At 35.6% G+C, this 14,531-nt stretch overlaps 1 protein-coding gene across 2 annotated transcripts in view; it reads left to right on the top strand.

The window, feature by feature from the left end:
- The window catches only part of LOC104908006 (exocyst complex component SEC6), a 44,705-nt gene that overhangs the window by 23,355 nt on the left and 6,819 nt on the right, over window positions 1-14,531 (top strand). For both annotated transcript variants that reach the window (XM_010697046.4, XM_048634919.2), the window contains exons 13-19: window positions 2,771-2,826; window positions 5,429-5,537; window positions 7,285-7,425; window positions 7,507-7,686; window positions 10,262-10,345; window positions 10,436-10,522; window positions 10,846-10,890. In XM_010697046.4, the coding sequence (XP_010695348.1) occupies window positions 2,771-2,826; window positions 5,429-5,537; window positions 7,285-7,425; window positions 7,507-7,686; window positions 10,262-10,345; window positions 10,436-10,522; window positions 10,846-10,890 (702 nt within the window). The remainder of the gene's footprint in view (window positions 1-2,770; window positions 2,827-5,428; window positions 5,538-7,284; window positions 7,426-7,506; window positions 7,687-10,261; window positions 10,346-10,435; window positions 10,523-10,845; window positions 10,891-14,531) is intronic.

The raw sequence follows: 14,531 nt of genomic DNA, 5'->3' as shown, positions 1-14,531 counted from the left end.
CTTGTAAGTTGTAACTGGTACAGTACATAGGCTCTTTCATGTTCGTCACCTATAGATTTATATTTTGTAAATTGTAGATTGAATACTGTATAGTTGTTTTCCATTAGCCATATCTTTCATATTTAGTACTGGTTATAGCCTTTTACATCCATCTTTCATATGAATTAGGTTCAATATTATTGGACAGTGTAAGTTCATCACTTGTAAACTGTAGGTTCATTCTTGATAAATTCTTTGTTGTTCATAATTCATACATCTCAGGCTCCTTTTAGAATGATTAGAAGGAACAAATTGCTCAAATTTAAGGTGCCTCGTGAATTGCACGAACATAATTATATGAAAAAGTTATATTATTGATTCGGATCAAAGTAGCTAATATGAAAAGCGGGAGAAAGGTGAAATTGAGGATCGTTTCTCTTTCCTCCGAGTCTCAAGAAATACCCTTCAGCAAATCAAATTGTGGCTATGAAATTTTGTTGCATCAGCTTAATGAACTTCTCTAATTTAGAAATTAATTATGTCCAAATCTTTCTTTGATTTTGTAGTTACTACTCTAATATGGTGTATTGCGCCATTTTAAATTTGTTAATTCTTATTTTTTTTACAGATTTGGTAAAAATGAAATAGATCTGTTCATCTAATTGATCTTCAGTGATCTTCAAATGCAATTATTTATGCACAATTTAATGAGTGTAGAAGGAGGATTAATGCAAAGAGTTAACAAAGGTGCCAGTTTTACAAAAGAACAATCAATATCTTCCTTGTTTTGGTTCGGAAATATTTCGTTTAATAATTCTTCTACAAGTTATTCTTTGATTTAATGCATCCATTGATTTAATCCCTACACTACGCTCTTATATCAAAGAATAACTTGTAGAAGAATTATTAAATCAAATGGGAGGCAAATAGCATGGAGTGATGGAGGTTGAATTAATTGATCAAGATGACTAACCCATTTGATTTAATGCATCCATTGATTTAGTCCCTAACTACGCCCTTATATCAAAGAATAACTTGTAGTAAGGATTAGGACCCACGATACTAGCTTCGCCAGTTTAATTAAATGGGTTAGTAATCACTCATCTTGATCAATTAATTCAACCTCCATGCTATTTGCCGCCTGTATTTACTGTATCAGCCTGTATTTTTACGGTATTTCTTTCTTCCTTATCCCTCCTCTACCTCTTCTTCCTCCATAACCACCACCACCTAGCCACCACCCCCACCCCACGCCCACCCGAGCCCCCATCCCAGCCCCCAGCAGCAGCCCTCCCACCCCACCCCGCACAGGCTGCATCCCCCCACCTTCCACCCCCCTCTCCTCTCCCTTCGTCCCCCCTTGCCGCCCATCCCCAACCCTCCCTTCTTCTTCTTCTTCCTCTTTCTCCCTTCCTTCTCCCCTGCTCTGCAATTTAAAAAGAAATATTTTTCAACTGTTCACCATGGAGCCGAAAGAAATTTTCAGTTCTACCATGGTGGAACCTACTGATTTTTTTAGTATCACCATGGTAGAACCTAAAAAGACATTTTGGTTCCTCCATAGTGGAACCAAAACTTTATTTCATTTCCACCTTATGGTCGGTTCGACCATGGTGGAGACAAAAAATTGCTTTGGTTCCTGCTTAAAAAAATTCTAAATTTTTTATACTTTATAGGTAAAACAAGAAGATACAAAATACGTATAGTTTCTTGCTCCAATTGAAAGACATCCACACTTATCTTGAACTGAGCTTAGCTAAATGGTTTGCAGCCCAGCTTTAGAACGCCCGGCCCGGCGTACAAATATGGGCAGTGTTTAGTAAATATAGGCTGTAAATAGTAAAACCCTAAATTCAAACATATCTAAAAGGTCAACACTAACTCACCATGTGGACCTTTTTGGTTGTCAATGTTCTCGTGTTCTCATTATAGTTCAGTACATGTCATTCTTTTTGCATTTAGCAGTGTCACACAATTTGCGGCTCGCTCGGATCACGGAACGTGTTCAGGAACAAAATTTGGGTTCTAGGGTATTAGCATAGTGGAGGTTCACAATTTGTAGGAGGGGGGGGGGGAGACTAAGTTATGTAATACTGCTTTTTAGTGTGTTGAATTCTTTCAAATAGTCATTATGTCGACTCATATTTCCCTAAGTCTTGGTTTCTTCTCCTCTGATCATTGATAACATAAGAGGGTTCTGCGATTTGTAACACTTTAAACCATGATGCATTGATGCTTGAGGTGTTGTCCTCGTGAGAAAGGGATCCTAGGATAATCTAACTTATATAATTAGATGGGTTAATTATGTTAAACTTTTTTTGATAAATTGGCTGAGCAATCTCTATCACTAACGTCCTTATATTGTGTAGTATTAGTTTTTGCGAGCTCTATGTTTAATGTTTTCTATGAGACTTTTGTAAACATAAAGAAGATCAACCTGCTCAAACAAAAGAAAATGAGATTCATTTGTGTGAAACTTATTCTCCTTGACAAAACAAAATTTCTGCTTTAAGAAAGAGAAAAAATTCGACTCACAAGTATTTCCATATCTAATCAATTATAGTAGTTTTCAAATTAAGTTGCCCGCAGAAAATCGTCATGATATGTAAGCCATCTAGCACTATATATGTGAAGTTGTTTTGAAATTTGAGGAAATCATTTGCAGCATCTCATCTTGTTGTATCTGGTCTAAGGCGATAAAATAAACTGGATTGACTGAGTGTCAGGATGTTGTAATCTTATGTAATAGCCTCTGTTTGACTTTCTTTGAGTTTTCCTTGTTAATTTTTAGATTGGAGAAGAGCTTGGAGATATTTATGACTACGTGGCTCCTTGTTTTCCTCCAAGGTTTGTGTTACTTGAGATTTTTGATTGTTTTCTCTCTGTTTTTCTTTCACTATATTAATGTGTTCCTGTTAACAGCTCCATGTCATGGTTTTGTTATGTGTTATCTAACTTGTGATGTTCCTTTGATTTTTATACTGTCCAAAAATCTGAATTGAAAAAAGACTGTAAATAGATTTTAGCTGGTGCTTTAAGATGCTGGGAGATCATTGAACTGTTTTTTGATGTTTATCTCTAGGTGAATCAGTATGAACCCTGTATTTGCTGTTTGGAATTTTTTCCTCTCCCTTGCCTATATTTGCTTATCCTGTAATGAGGATGAAAGCCTTCATGTTGTGGCATCGTTATTCTTTAAAGGATGGGACATGACTACAATCTTTCTTATGTATATCCTCAGTTGAGTCAAAAGTTAAAAGCAACATATTGTGAAGAAGGCCACCATTCATCCTACTCCTCTTTGAAAGTAGGATGCTTTCTGAAGCATGGGTGATAGTTAACTCTGTGAAAAGTTTATTAATAATGGCATAAGCCTTATTTTCAACATTTACTGCTACTATGAAGAAGACATGTGGTACAAAATTTGAGAGGACTAAAGGCTGCTTGAGAAGTGACTTCCTCGAGTCGAAGGTTAGAGGGGACAAGATTTTGATGTTTTACCACTTGAAATTGTTTTGAAGAATGCTAAAATATGTAAGAGATAAGTGAATTTGTCAATTGAGTAATATAAGCTACAAGAAAAGAATAAAGGTTACAATATTTGGCATTAATTTAGTTTTAGATTATTCACAATGCTCTCTATTTTTTTTAAAAATATTTCTTTTAAATTTTGAAATCTGCGGGGGTTAGTTTAAGTGTTTAACTATCTAGATATTTGCAAGCTATGACAGCTCTTACTTTCAACAGCTGATCAATTTTGGAGATTCAAAGGAATTGGGTTAACTTGTAATAGTTGTTTTTAGTTAATATCTTGGCCTCCTACATCGCATTTTCTTCTTGCTGCAAACTTTTTTTTTTATCTTTTAATATAATGATCTTTAACAAACTCAAACGACCGCAAGCTGCAAATCCTTGATCTAGTGGCCTTTATTGAGTTGCATGCTCATAAGCAATATTGGTGTTTCTTCTTTCCAACTAGATGATAGCAATTTACATTAATTACTTAATCCATAATCATCATAAATGTGGGAAAATTCTTAAAATTAGCGCTTTAAAATTTTAACTACTTATTATAAAGCTTTAACAGTTATTACCTTTCATGAAACTTCTTCTCGTGAAACCCTACTACTGGTAAAAAAAAAGGACCAACATTGATGCTCGGTTTGGCTTTGAGCTGACCTTTAGGCCTCAAGATAGAAATCATTACCTTTTTTTTTTTCCTTTGGTTGACATATTGGTGATCAAGCAATGAGGTAAACTTGTGTTATTTGTTAATCTATAAGATATATTTGTATGCCTTTCATAAAACTCTGCCACATGGACTCTCCACTTAGCAATGAATAGCCATACATCATGTATGACTTGACAATTGTTTTATTGATTTTTGAAGCCATGAACTCTAAAATCATATGGAATGCTTTAACCAGCAATCCAATTGCTGAAATTTTTCTCCAGTGTAATTTATTATCAAGAGGTAAAAAAGAGTAAGGTCACTATCTTGACATTAATGATCGTTGACTAATATAGCTTTCCAATTTCTTTCAAAAACTCTCCCTTTCCATTGTTTATATTATCCAACCTGATTGATTTTTTGACCCAATGTCTCCCTCCACCTATCATAGCAATTAATTCAAAGTGAAAATAATCAGCCACATAGCACATTTCAAAGAAACACTCAGTGGATTGCATGGGATCAAAATATAGTTATCAGCTTAAATTATGTGATTAGCTGAAAAGTCATAAAAGGTAGTTATTTATATAGAAAAGAATCATGAGTAGTCAATTTCAGAAATATCTCTATGAAGGTAATATACTGGAAACTTCCTTAAATGTGTCAAAGATACTTGTACTGGAGATTCTATTATCATCTAGAGCTGATTCCTCATCAGTACAGAATTTAAGGATGTTTTTCTTTAGCAGCTTTATGTGACTATAAACCTTTTGTTTGCATTACCATTTGTTTTCAAATTTGGGAGCATATTCCAGTTAAAATTCTATCAAGTATCAACATTTCAATGTATATGCAGAGCATTTGTTAATGACATGAACTCTGTCCTCATGTTTGCATTACCATTTGGAACATATGTGAGCACTGTAATACTATCAGGTTATATCATATCAAGTCTCCATGGTTTGTTTTGGGGGGGGGGGGGGAATGATTTATGTGAAGAACATGCATGGGCATTCTACTTATCATATACTGCAGTTTGATTAAAATCCCTAGTCCTTTAAAGTTGTTTGGTTGTAATTTTTCTACTAGTATCAGAAAAGTTTGTGTAACTTCTTACTAATAGACCTCTTGCTCTTTGGATGCAAATTGAGTTTCTAGTGCTTATTTTCTGGTTTATCTATTGCGTTCTTTTTACTTCGAGAATTTTATTTCCCATAGGCTATGTGTATGCATACTTATATCATCAGTTGTAGTTAGTTTTTTCATTATTGATGGCAGATATGAAATATTCCAACTGATGGTCAACCTATACACAGAGAGATTTGTTCAGATGCTTAGGTTGCTAAGCGACAAGGCAAATGAACTTACAAACATAGAGATATTGAAGGTATATTTTACATACAGCTATACATGATTCAGAGCATCATATTTTAGATTTTTCCAACGCAAATCACTTTTATGCTGAAAAATTGGACAATATTGGATTTTAGCCAGTCAGTGAGGGAATTCTTTGAAACCATATGGCTGTCTTTTTGTGGCTAGATTGAATAGGTGATGCACCATGTCTTGAGCCCATGTAGCCATAGCCATATTTGGTGCACAACTTGAGCTCGAAGTGTGATAGTGACGCCTTTGCCAGTAACAACCTCAACCAAGTGACTTTTCCAGATGAGGGTTATGTTGGTGCCTGGAGAGGCATTCCCAATCCTTACCTCACAAGGAAAGGGGGAGAAAACAGGGAGGGAAGAGAAACAACAAAAACGACATCAGACAATTAGGAGTTGTAAACGATTGAATTCCACAGAATCTATGTTCTAGGGGGAGAAGAGTGACGGTTTAGAGGATAGGGCATGTGCGAGGGAAACAAGGTAAGGAAGAGAGAGTGTTAAGATTATTTAGTTGAGGGATACCATTAAGGATGGACCTGTTAGGGCAAAAATACCTGGTCTTCAAGGAGCTCAAATGCTCAATTTCAAAGGGAAAGGGAATTTTTTTGGTATCATTGCTCCAATGCCTCATCTTAGGCTCTCATCCATGGTTAGATAGGTGAAGTCAGATATTCAGAGCTTTACCCCTCCTGTTGCAGAGCTAGGCAGTTAGCCTTTAATTTTAATCTGGTACTTGATTGACCTTTTCCTTCAGAGTAAATAAGAGCTAAAGGACAGTATCTGAAATAATTTTTTTAATCCATTTTTCTCCAAAGCTCAAGAGTTGCATTTTCTCCAGAGCTGCCAAAAAAAGAAGGTAAATTCATTGGAAAGATACTCAACTCAAAAGTCAAGGAACGGACCTCGTGATGGATTCACACCACATTCTTGTAAAGTTCATTAAAGTGCATGGCCAGCATCCTTTGTGGTGGAGAAGTTTTTTCTGACACGACTTTGTGCTTGCTTTGGTCTAAGCACTACTAAGGATGTAGACCTTGAAAAAAAAGGAATAATAGAAACGGCGAAAGGAGGAAGAGAGGGGATACTATAGGGTGAGTTTTTGGGCCAATGATATTTCTCTCAGCTCTCTTCGTAGTGTTACTCGGACACCTTCATTTACCTCAAAAATGGGTGTCGTGTCGTGTCCAACACGACACTTTACTTGGATACTTCATTTTACACTAAAAACATGACTTTTTTCTACAAATTAGCCGAGTCGGACACTTGGACATCCGTATCCGAGTAGACACTCAATCCGTGTCTGAGTAACATAGCTCTCTTGTGGCAAGTAATAGTAACCTATATTAATATATATACCACCGTCATGTGGGCAAGGATTAGTATTCCAACTTTTGCTTTTAGTTTTCTTTACTCGCTCTTATTTTTTTGCCGGGAAAAAGCTTCATACATGATGCATCTGATCCCTCTTTACTTTGTACAGGAGGAAGCCTCATTCAAGGCACTTGGGTAATAATAATGATTATGATTGTTAAGAAGGAATAATTAAATGCATTAACTATGTCAAATAACGTTTTCAATTGCTGGGTTTGGCTCATGAACTTGATTATTTGCTGGCTTATTTTTTTGCTTCTGTTTTTCCCCAATCCTGACCAGCTGATCGACATCTGACAGATTATAGGATTGAGGTTAGAAAAAATAGATTATTGGATTTTTACACTCTCATAACAATATGGTGCTTATGTCTAGGTAACTAGTTGGGTGGTAGACTACCAACAAAACTTGATTGACCTTGGTGTGGATGAGTCTCTAGCTCAAGTTTGCTCTGAGAGTGGTGCGATGGATCCTTTGATGAATGCTTATGTAGAACGAATGCAAGCTACAACAAGAGTAAGATTTTATAAACTATTTCATCTCTGTCTGTGAAGTTTGCCTATGTTTTTGAACCGTTATATTGCTTCCTGCTTCTAGAAATGGTACTTAAATATCTTGGAGAATGACAAGACACAACCTCCAAAGAGAACAGAAGAGGGGAAGCTCTACACACCAGCTGCTGTGGATTTGTTCAGAATCCTAGGAGAGCAAGTGCAAATTGTTCGTGAAAATAGCACTGATGTGATGCTGTACAGGATTGCATTGGCCATTATCCAGGCAAGTTCAAGCCCCAGCAACTAATAAAATTGAAACAAAGTCACACATAATATATAGTATGTCAAAATACTATGTGATGTCATGTTAAGCATTATGTTCTTCATTTTGCATTTTATGATCCTTCACTAAGTATGAGATTCATTTTGGATATCTTGACTCCCGCGGTGGTAGATGACTTACGGTTTTTATCCGTGAAACTAAAGAAGCTGAATTCTACCTTTTTAGGGTTGGATTATTAGGATCTAGATGATATATTATATATATGCTTCCAATAACTTCCAGATTAAATTAGGATTTGTATATGGTGACATTTTGGGCGTTTTGGCTGAGTTTGTAATTACAGTCGCACAGAAATCTTGGTATAATCAACTAATGACATCTTAATTGAGGGTATAAGTTGAATGCATGAACAAGTAATTTCTTTTATTTGTGACTGCTAGTTGGCCATAGGTTTATTGTAGAGGAAGTAGAAGTAGCACTCCAAATCCTGCTACCATAATAATTCTCAATTGCAAAGTAATAATGTCAATAAATCACAAACACTCCCTTTGAAGAATTTATATTTTTGGCTTCTGATCTGAAAAGAAGAATATACACTTATGGGAGAGGGAATACCTGGTTATGCAGCGGCACTTCTTTTGATGATTGAAGGTGAATAATACCGGTGAGCTCCCCTATATCATTAGTTGACAAAATAGCTATTACTGCTCCGTCACATAATTAACTTCCCTCTTCCCTTCCTCGGCTATCCTTTAGAAGGAATTTTCTCGTTTCCTTTTAATTTAAAGTAACTTGTCTCTTCCTCATGTCAACCCTTTTCTCTTTCCCAATTGCAGTACTTCTTCTTACCCATATCTCTCTAATAAGCCACCTTAATCACCTTACTTCTATAAGAGTTCAATATTAAGACCTTAATGTACTACTTCTATATGCCTTGTGAACTTTTCAAAATCAAGTTTCTTTTGATTAGGAACATATTATCAGTTATCTTATTGTCATTTATTCTTCCTCCCTTGATGAAACTTTTGGTTTGTTCACTTCTCTTACGAGCCACTTGTTCATTTTGTAAAATTTGGCCTTTTCCTCTTTATATGCCTTGTGGACATTTCGAAACCATATTTGCAACAAATGAACATTATCAGGTTGCTACTTTTCTTTCTTCTTGTCCAAGTTTCTGATCCTTTTCGTTTCCGACTTTAAAAGAGTGAATATTTTGAGCAATGGTGATTTTTTACTAGTACTCCTTACATACTTTAAAAGAGGTGGTGGTGGTGGTTGGGTGGTCAAAGTGTGGTGGTAGTTGGGTGGTCAAAGTGTGGTGGTGGTGGTTGGGTGGTCAAAGTGTGATGGTGGTGGGGTTAGGATTTGAGGTTATGGGGGTAGGGTAGGGTTACAGGTTAAGGTTTAGTTAGTTAATTAGGGTTTAATTAGGGTTAGAGGGGTTAATTAACCCTAATGACTAACAAAAACTTGACACCGTTAGTCATTAAGGGCATTTCGTACATTTTACCCCCAAAGTAAGGGTACCCGGTGCATTAAAAAAAAAGAGGGGTACCTCATGAATTTCGAAAAACCACAGGGAGGGGTACTTGGTGAAAAAACCCTTTTTTTTTAGGGAACTACTCCCTACATTGTTTGCTATAAGGCATGTTGACTAATCCTATGCTATCAAGATTCAAGAGTCAAGACATAGTTAACATTGATAAAATTGCATCAGGTAAATCGACACTGAAATATTTTATTGATGATACCAACTTGTTATGTGTGCAAGCTCGACAAGTTAAATAGGGGATTGGGCCCGATCTTGTGATGGATATCAGATTTTGATGATGTAACAATGTAGCTAAGGCGAGTAGATTGAGTAATTGGCTCGATTGGATTTTTTCAAGTTGGGTTTACATCTAGTATCTCTTGTCTTATGTCGGTTGGGGAGCTCCGGATGCGGTTTTTTTTCAAGATATAGGATTATAATGTTAAAAGATAGTCCCTCCTTTTCAATTAGTTGTTCCATTTTTACTCTCACATTTGCCAATGCACGACTTTGACCATTAATATCTTTATTTACCAAATAGTAACAATTATAAAAAGTTGATAATATGAAAATATATACGGAGACAAATCCAACAATATTTTACTTGTACATAATAATATTTGTTTTCATATATTAGTTTGAAAATTTAGGTCAAAGTGGGTTGTATAAATAGTGCAAAAGTCGAAGTGAAACAAGTAAATGAAAATGGAGGGAGTATATAGCCTTAGAAAGTTGGTCAATATCATTTTTACTTTCTGGGAACTAGAAAGTTCATTTTCAAGCATGATTGAAACATAAGGTAATATCTTAATTTTCTTCAAATCCTTTTTTCCATTATGTTGTTTCTATGTCTGTGGGTAGAGGGCTGTTATCTTCTGTTCGCAGAGTTGCTTGTATTGATTCTAGAATTCTCTTTTCTTGCTATCTAGGGATTCAACTTTCGGATAATAGAAACAATTAGCATTGATTCATTAGAATTTGTTTCATTAATCTCATTTGATCAGCTAACTTATAGTGATTTGGCATATAACTTTGCTTCTTTAGGTGATGAATGATTTCCAAGCAGCTGAGAGGAAGAGGCTTGAAGAGCCTGCATCAGAAATTGGCCTGGAACCCCTGTGTGCTATGGTTTGTGAATTATCCTGTTTGTTTTTGTCGTCCCTTAACACTTGCTCGAGGTTCTTAATTGATGATTTTTTGCAAATACTGCTAAAACAGATCAACAACAATCTTCGCTGTTATGATCTTGCAATGGAGCTCAGCAACAGCACTCTTGAAGCTTTACCCCAAAATTATGCTGAACAGGTTTGTAGATTGAATGCTTTTACTGTGTCATTTCTATTTCCACACCCTTAAGTCTCCTGGTATAGCATCATGCAGAATTTTCGAATATATTCTCATAAATAATGATCAATTTCCTGCTTCTGGTAAATTCAAACAAACAAGTTTGTCTCAGGCTGATAAATGCATCCTGAGTTTCCATGCCTTCAATATCTTGATCAGATATCGGGTTCAATTCTTTTCATGCAACTATCTTTTTGCAGAAAATGTGCAATATTAGAATTACGGAATGGACTTCTGTTTCTTTCTGTCTAGTTAATTTGTCTTTCTTTATTTGCAATGAACAGGTTAATTTTGAAGACACTTGCAAAGGTTTTCTTGAAGTTGCAAAGGTGAGCTAAATCATCTCACTGTTTCTATCCTTCCTCACTAACTCGAAAGTGTAATCAAAGAGTCTTGGGAGTGTATGAATCAATGAATTCTTAATTCTCTTAAGGTTTTCCTGGTTGATTTATATTTGCTTCTGCTCTTAGAAGGAATGATTTTTTTTTTTTTTGAGGGGGGGGGGGGATATCTGTATACTGTTAAGAAGTGAGGATAAGGAATGTAATGAACTGGGACCAACATAGGGTGAAATCTTGAAGAGATAACCGCTACTTATCGGACTTTTTGGTTCCACAGTTGTAAAGGCCAGGTCCTGGACTGCTGCTCGAGACATTTGGCTGAAGATGTCAATAGCATCCTGGATGTTTGAAATTCTCCCAGGTTTTTGGATAAAAAGGTCTTAGGATTGAATTGGCACTAACCTGTTTTCGGTTGTTTATTAGTGGTGGCAGAGGGTTCAGATGATAACTTTTTGGAAAGCAATTCTTCTGCTTAGATGTTGTGCAAGATCATTTTGCTGAAGGATTTAAGGTTCTTGGTGTTTATACTATCTCCACATCATAGTAAAGATTCGTCTCCCATGTCATCTTTTATTTATTTTTGCTGTCTACATTATTCCTTGTAGCTTTCCTTGCCTTCATCTGTTCTTTATCACAAACATTCATGATTTTTCTTCAACTTGTTTTCCTCTTAGTTTTTCCTTTAGATTTGTCTCCCGTGCCATCTTTTGTTTATTTTTGCTGCCTACATTATTTCCTTGTAGCTTTCTTGCCTTCTTCTGTTCTTCATCAAAAATATTCACGATTTTTTCAACTTGTTTTCCTCTTAATTTTTCCTTTAAATATTTGTCTTGGGTTTTTCATGGTATAATGTAAGCTCAAGTCTGATTTTGGGTAGAATTGATTTCATTCAATTCCATATATCTTTTCTTGCCTTCTTCATCACAGATAAGTAAATTTGGTGATGTTTTTCAACAAAAACTCTTTTGGCTAGTGCCAATAGGGAGCTCCCACAATTTTTTCAAAAAATCTACAACTTCTCTTTCGCACAACTGTTCCTTCTTATCTTTGTATTGGATGTTTCATGGCTTGCCAATAAGCTGACGACGTCTGTTTTTAGTGAAACTGGTACTAGAATGTCAACTTATAGCTTTTGAGCAGGTTTTGGAGTTTTAGTTTTTCTGTTATTTAGTGATTATCACATATACCATCTTAAAAGTCTTTGAATAAAGAAATAACCCTTCTTTGGGCTTATACCACATCAAGGCTATGAGGTTTGAAACAGACCAGTAAGTAAAGGATACGGCAAAGTGCTATTATTCTTTTTGGAGATTGTATCTTTCTTTGACTTGTGAGTTGTGACTTGTTTCTTAACATGGGGCACATTATAGTTAAAACACTGTTTTGAATTGTGACATAATGGGATATCTGCACCTTTCAACAAAAACTCTCACTGATATGACTTGGTATGTTTGTAATTGTGATGTGTTGTTCAACTTTTTAATTCCAATCTCCTCTTCAATAATGTTTTCCCAGCATGATCCCTGGTTGACCACCCTTAATGAAGATATCTTCGGATCAGGTTGTCCATCGATTACTCTGGAAATTCGCTTTGAGCATAGAACTTCCACTTTGATACTTACTAGAATGTATCTGGAGTTAAATCACACAAATTTTGAATTATATTGCTATTTGTTTGTTTTGATCCATCCTGAAAAAGCCAAACCTATGTAAGAGGTGAGCACTTATATTAAGATGCCGCATAATTGCAGAAGATCGATGCATATGCTCTTTGTTTTACTTTTACGTATGTACGACTGAATAATTGGTTTCATGTAGCATACCGTTTTAGATCTCGTATGTGGTCGCGATCGTGGGTAGGCGGTGCGGATGATTCAAGGCTGTTGCAGCCTGATATCTCTTTCATGGAAAGCTCAAAACCCTTACAACGGGTCGCCAAGTTTGTAGTGTGGCCAACATTTGATACCATGGTGAAGTATGAGAAAACTTGATGCCATAGAAATATTTTTGGTTGGCTTCACTATCATGGAAGTAGGTGTCATGTCGTGGCAAGCGGTATCTTGTAGGCAGACAAAAAAAACGTGGTCGTCGTGGGAACGACTTGTAATGGGGAAATAGAATGTTTCGCGGTCGACGCGGCGTTAATTGTTTTTAAAAATTCACATTAATATGTTTTAACCTTATTTACGTTGTTTTAGTTTATGAAGCTGGTGTTAGGTTAGCTATATAATTAAATTATAAAATATTTTTGGCTAATATTTGAAAAGAACGGATGTAATGGGGATAAAAGCGTTTTATCGCATTGAGTTCGAGAGATGGAACGGACAACGCGGCGAGAAGTATATGATTTTTATTATGGTGTTCTATAAAGGCATCTTGCGGAACGACAAATCCAAAATCCGTTACAGAACGCGGCGAGTTCGCATTACGGAATGGGAGAGTTTTGATTCCATGTTGTAGGTATTCCATCACTACGTGAATTGCAAATTTAATGATATCCTCTTTGTCATCATAAGAGAAAGCAAGATTTTTGGAACATATCTTATTTGCTCGTAACACTTACCAATTTGGGTTGTTTCAATTTCCTTGCAAAATTACCTTTTTTTGGATATTCTTTCTCTCTATCACTCTCCTCATCACATGGGTCACCTTTCTCTTTCTCTCTCTCTCTCTCTCTCTCTCTCTATATATATATATATATATATATATATATATATATATATATATATATATATATATATCTCCTGACCTAAATTATTGTGCCTCCCCCCTTGTTGCAAGTAAATTAGAAGTGAGAACAGAGGAAGTATTGTTTAAGAAACTTGAAAGTGTACCTTTTATCGACTTATCTTAACATAATTGTGATGAAAGTGTGATTTTGAAGTGCCTTTGGCATGAGACTAACTTTGTCTGTAATAGACATAATATCCAACTAAATTATTTAGTTATGCGGTTCCTTCTTTCACCTGAAAAGAATGTGGTAATTTAATGGTCTACAAGACTGTAATGTTGCTGCATTGTGATTTTGAAGCCGTTTTACTGAATGCTTTTCGTGCAACAGATAGTTGACATACTTTATAGAACAGCCTTTATGTAACAAACGGTCTTTAATATATACCATGCCAGACTGTGGTGATTAATGCATGTCCATAAGTTCCTGATAAACTGCAATCTATCTTTCAAAATTATATGGCTGAAGGAGATCAAGAGAATTGGAAACCAAATACTCCTTTTGTTTCTTTTTAATCTGCAGTTTCCTTTTTGAATTGTTTCTTTTTAATCTACACACTGTTTTTATACATTTCAAGGATGTTTGTACCCACACCTTTTATCCCATCGAATTCCCATGTGATGTACTTACTGGTTATTTTTTCTTCTCTCATAATTTCCTGTTTCATACTTTCTTCTCCCTCTATCTTAGTTTTTACTTTTTCCTTGGTTATGATATGAGGCAAAGTGTGTAGATTGATTAACAACAGATGTAGTATATATCAAGTTTAGTTTTAGAATTTAGATCCTGACAATATTGTAGTACACATGTACTATACACATGGTGCTGAGTGGTAACAGTATATGTGGGTTTAGCTCTACAAACTTCGTTATCATAACTCTGCAATTACCTTGCCATT

The sequence above is a fragment of the Beta vulgaris genome, chromosome 8 (genome assembly GCF_026745355.1).
Source record: "Beta vulgaris subsp. vulgaris cultivar EL10 chromosome 8, EL10.2, whole genome shotgun sequence".
Classification (NCBI taxonomy): Eukaryota; Viridiplantae; Streptophyta; class Magnoliopsida; order Caryophyllales; family Amaranthaceae; genus Beta; species Beta vulgaris.
This window is presented reverse-complemented; position numbering and strand designations above follow the sequence as displayed.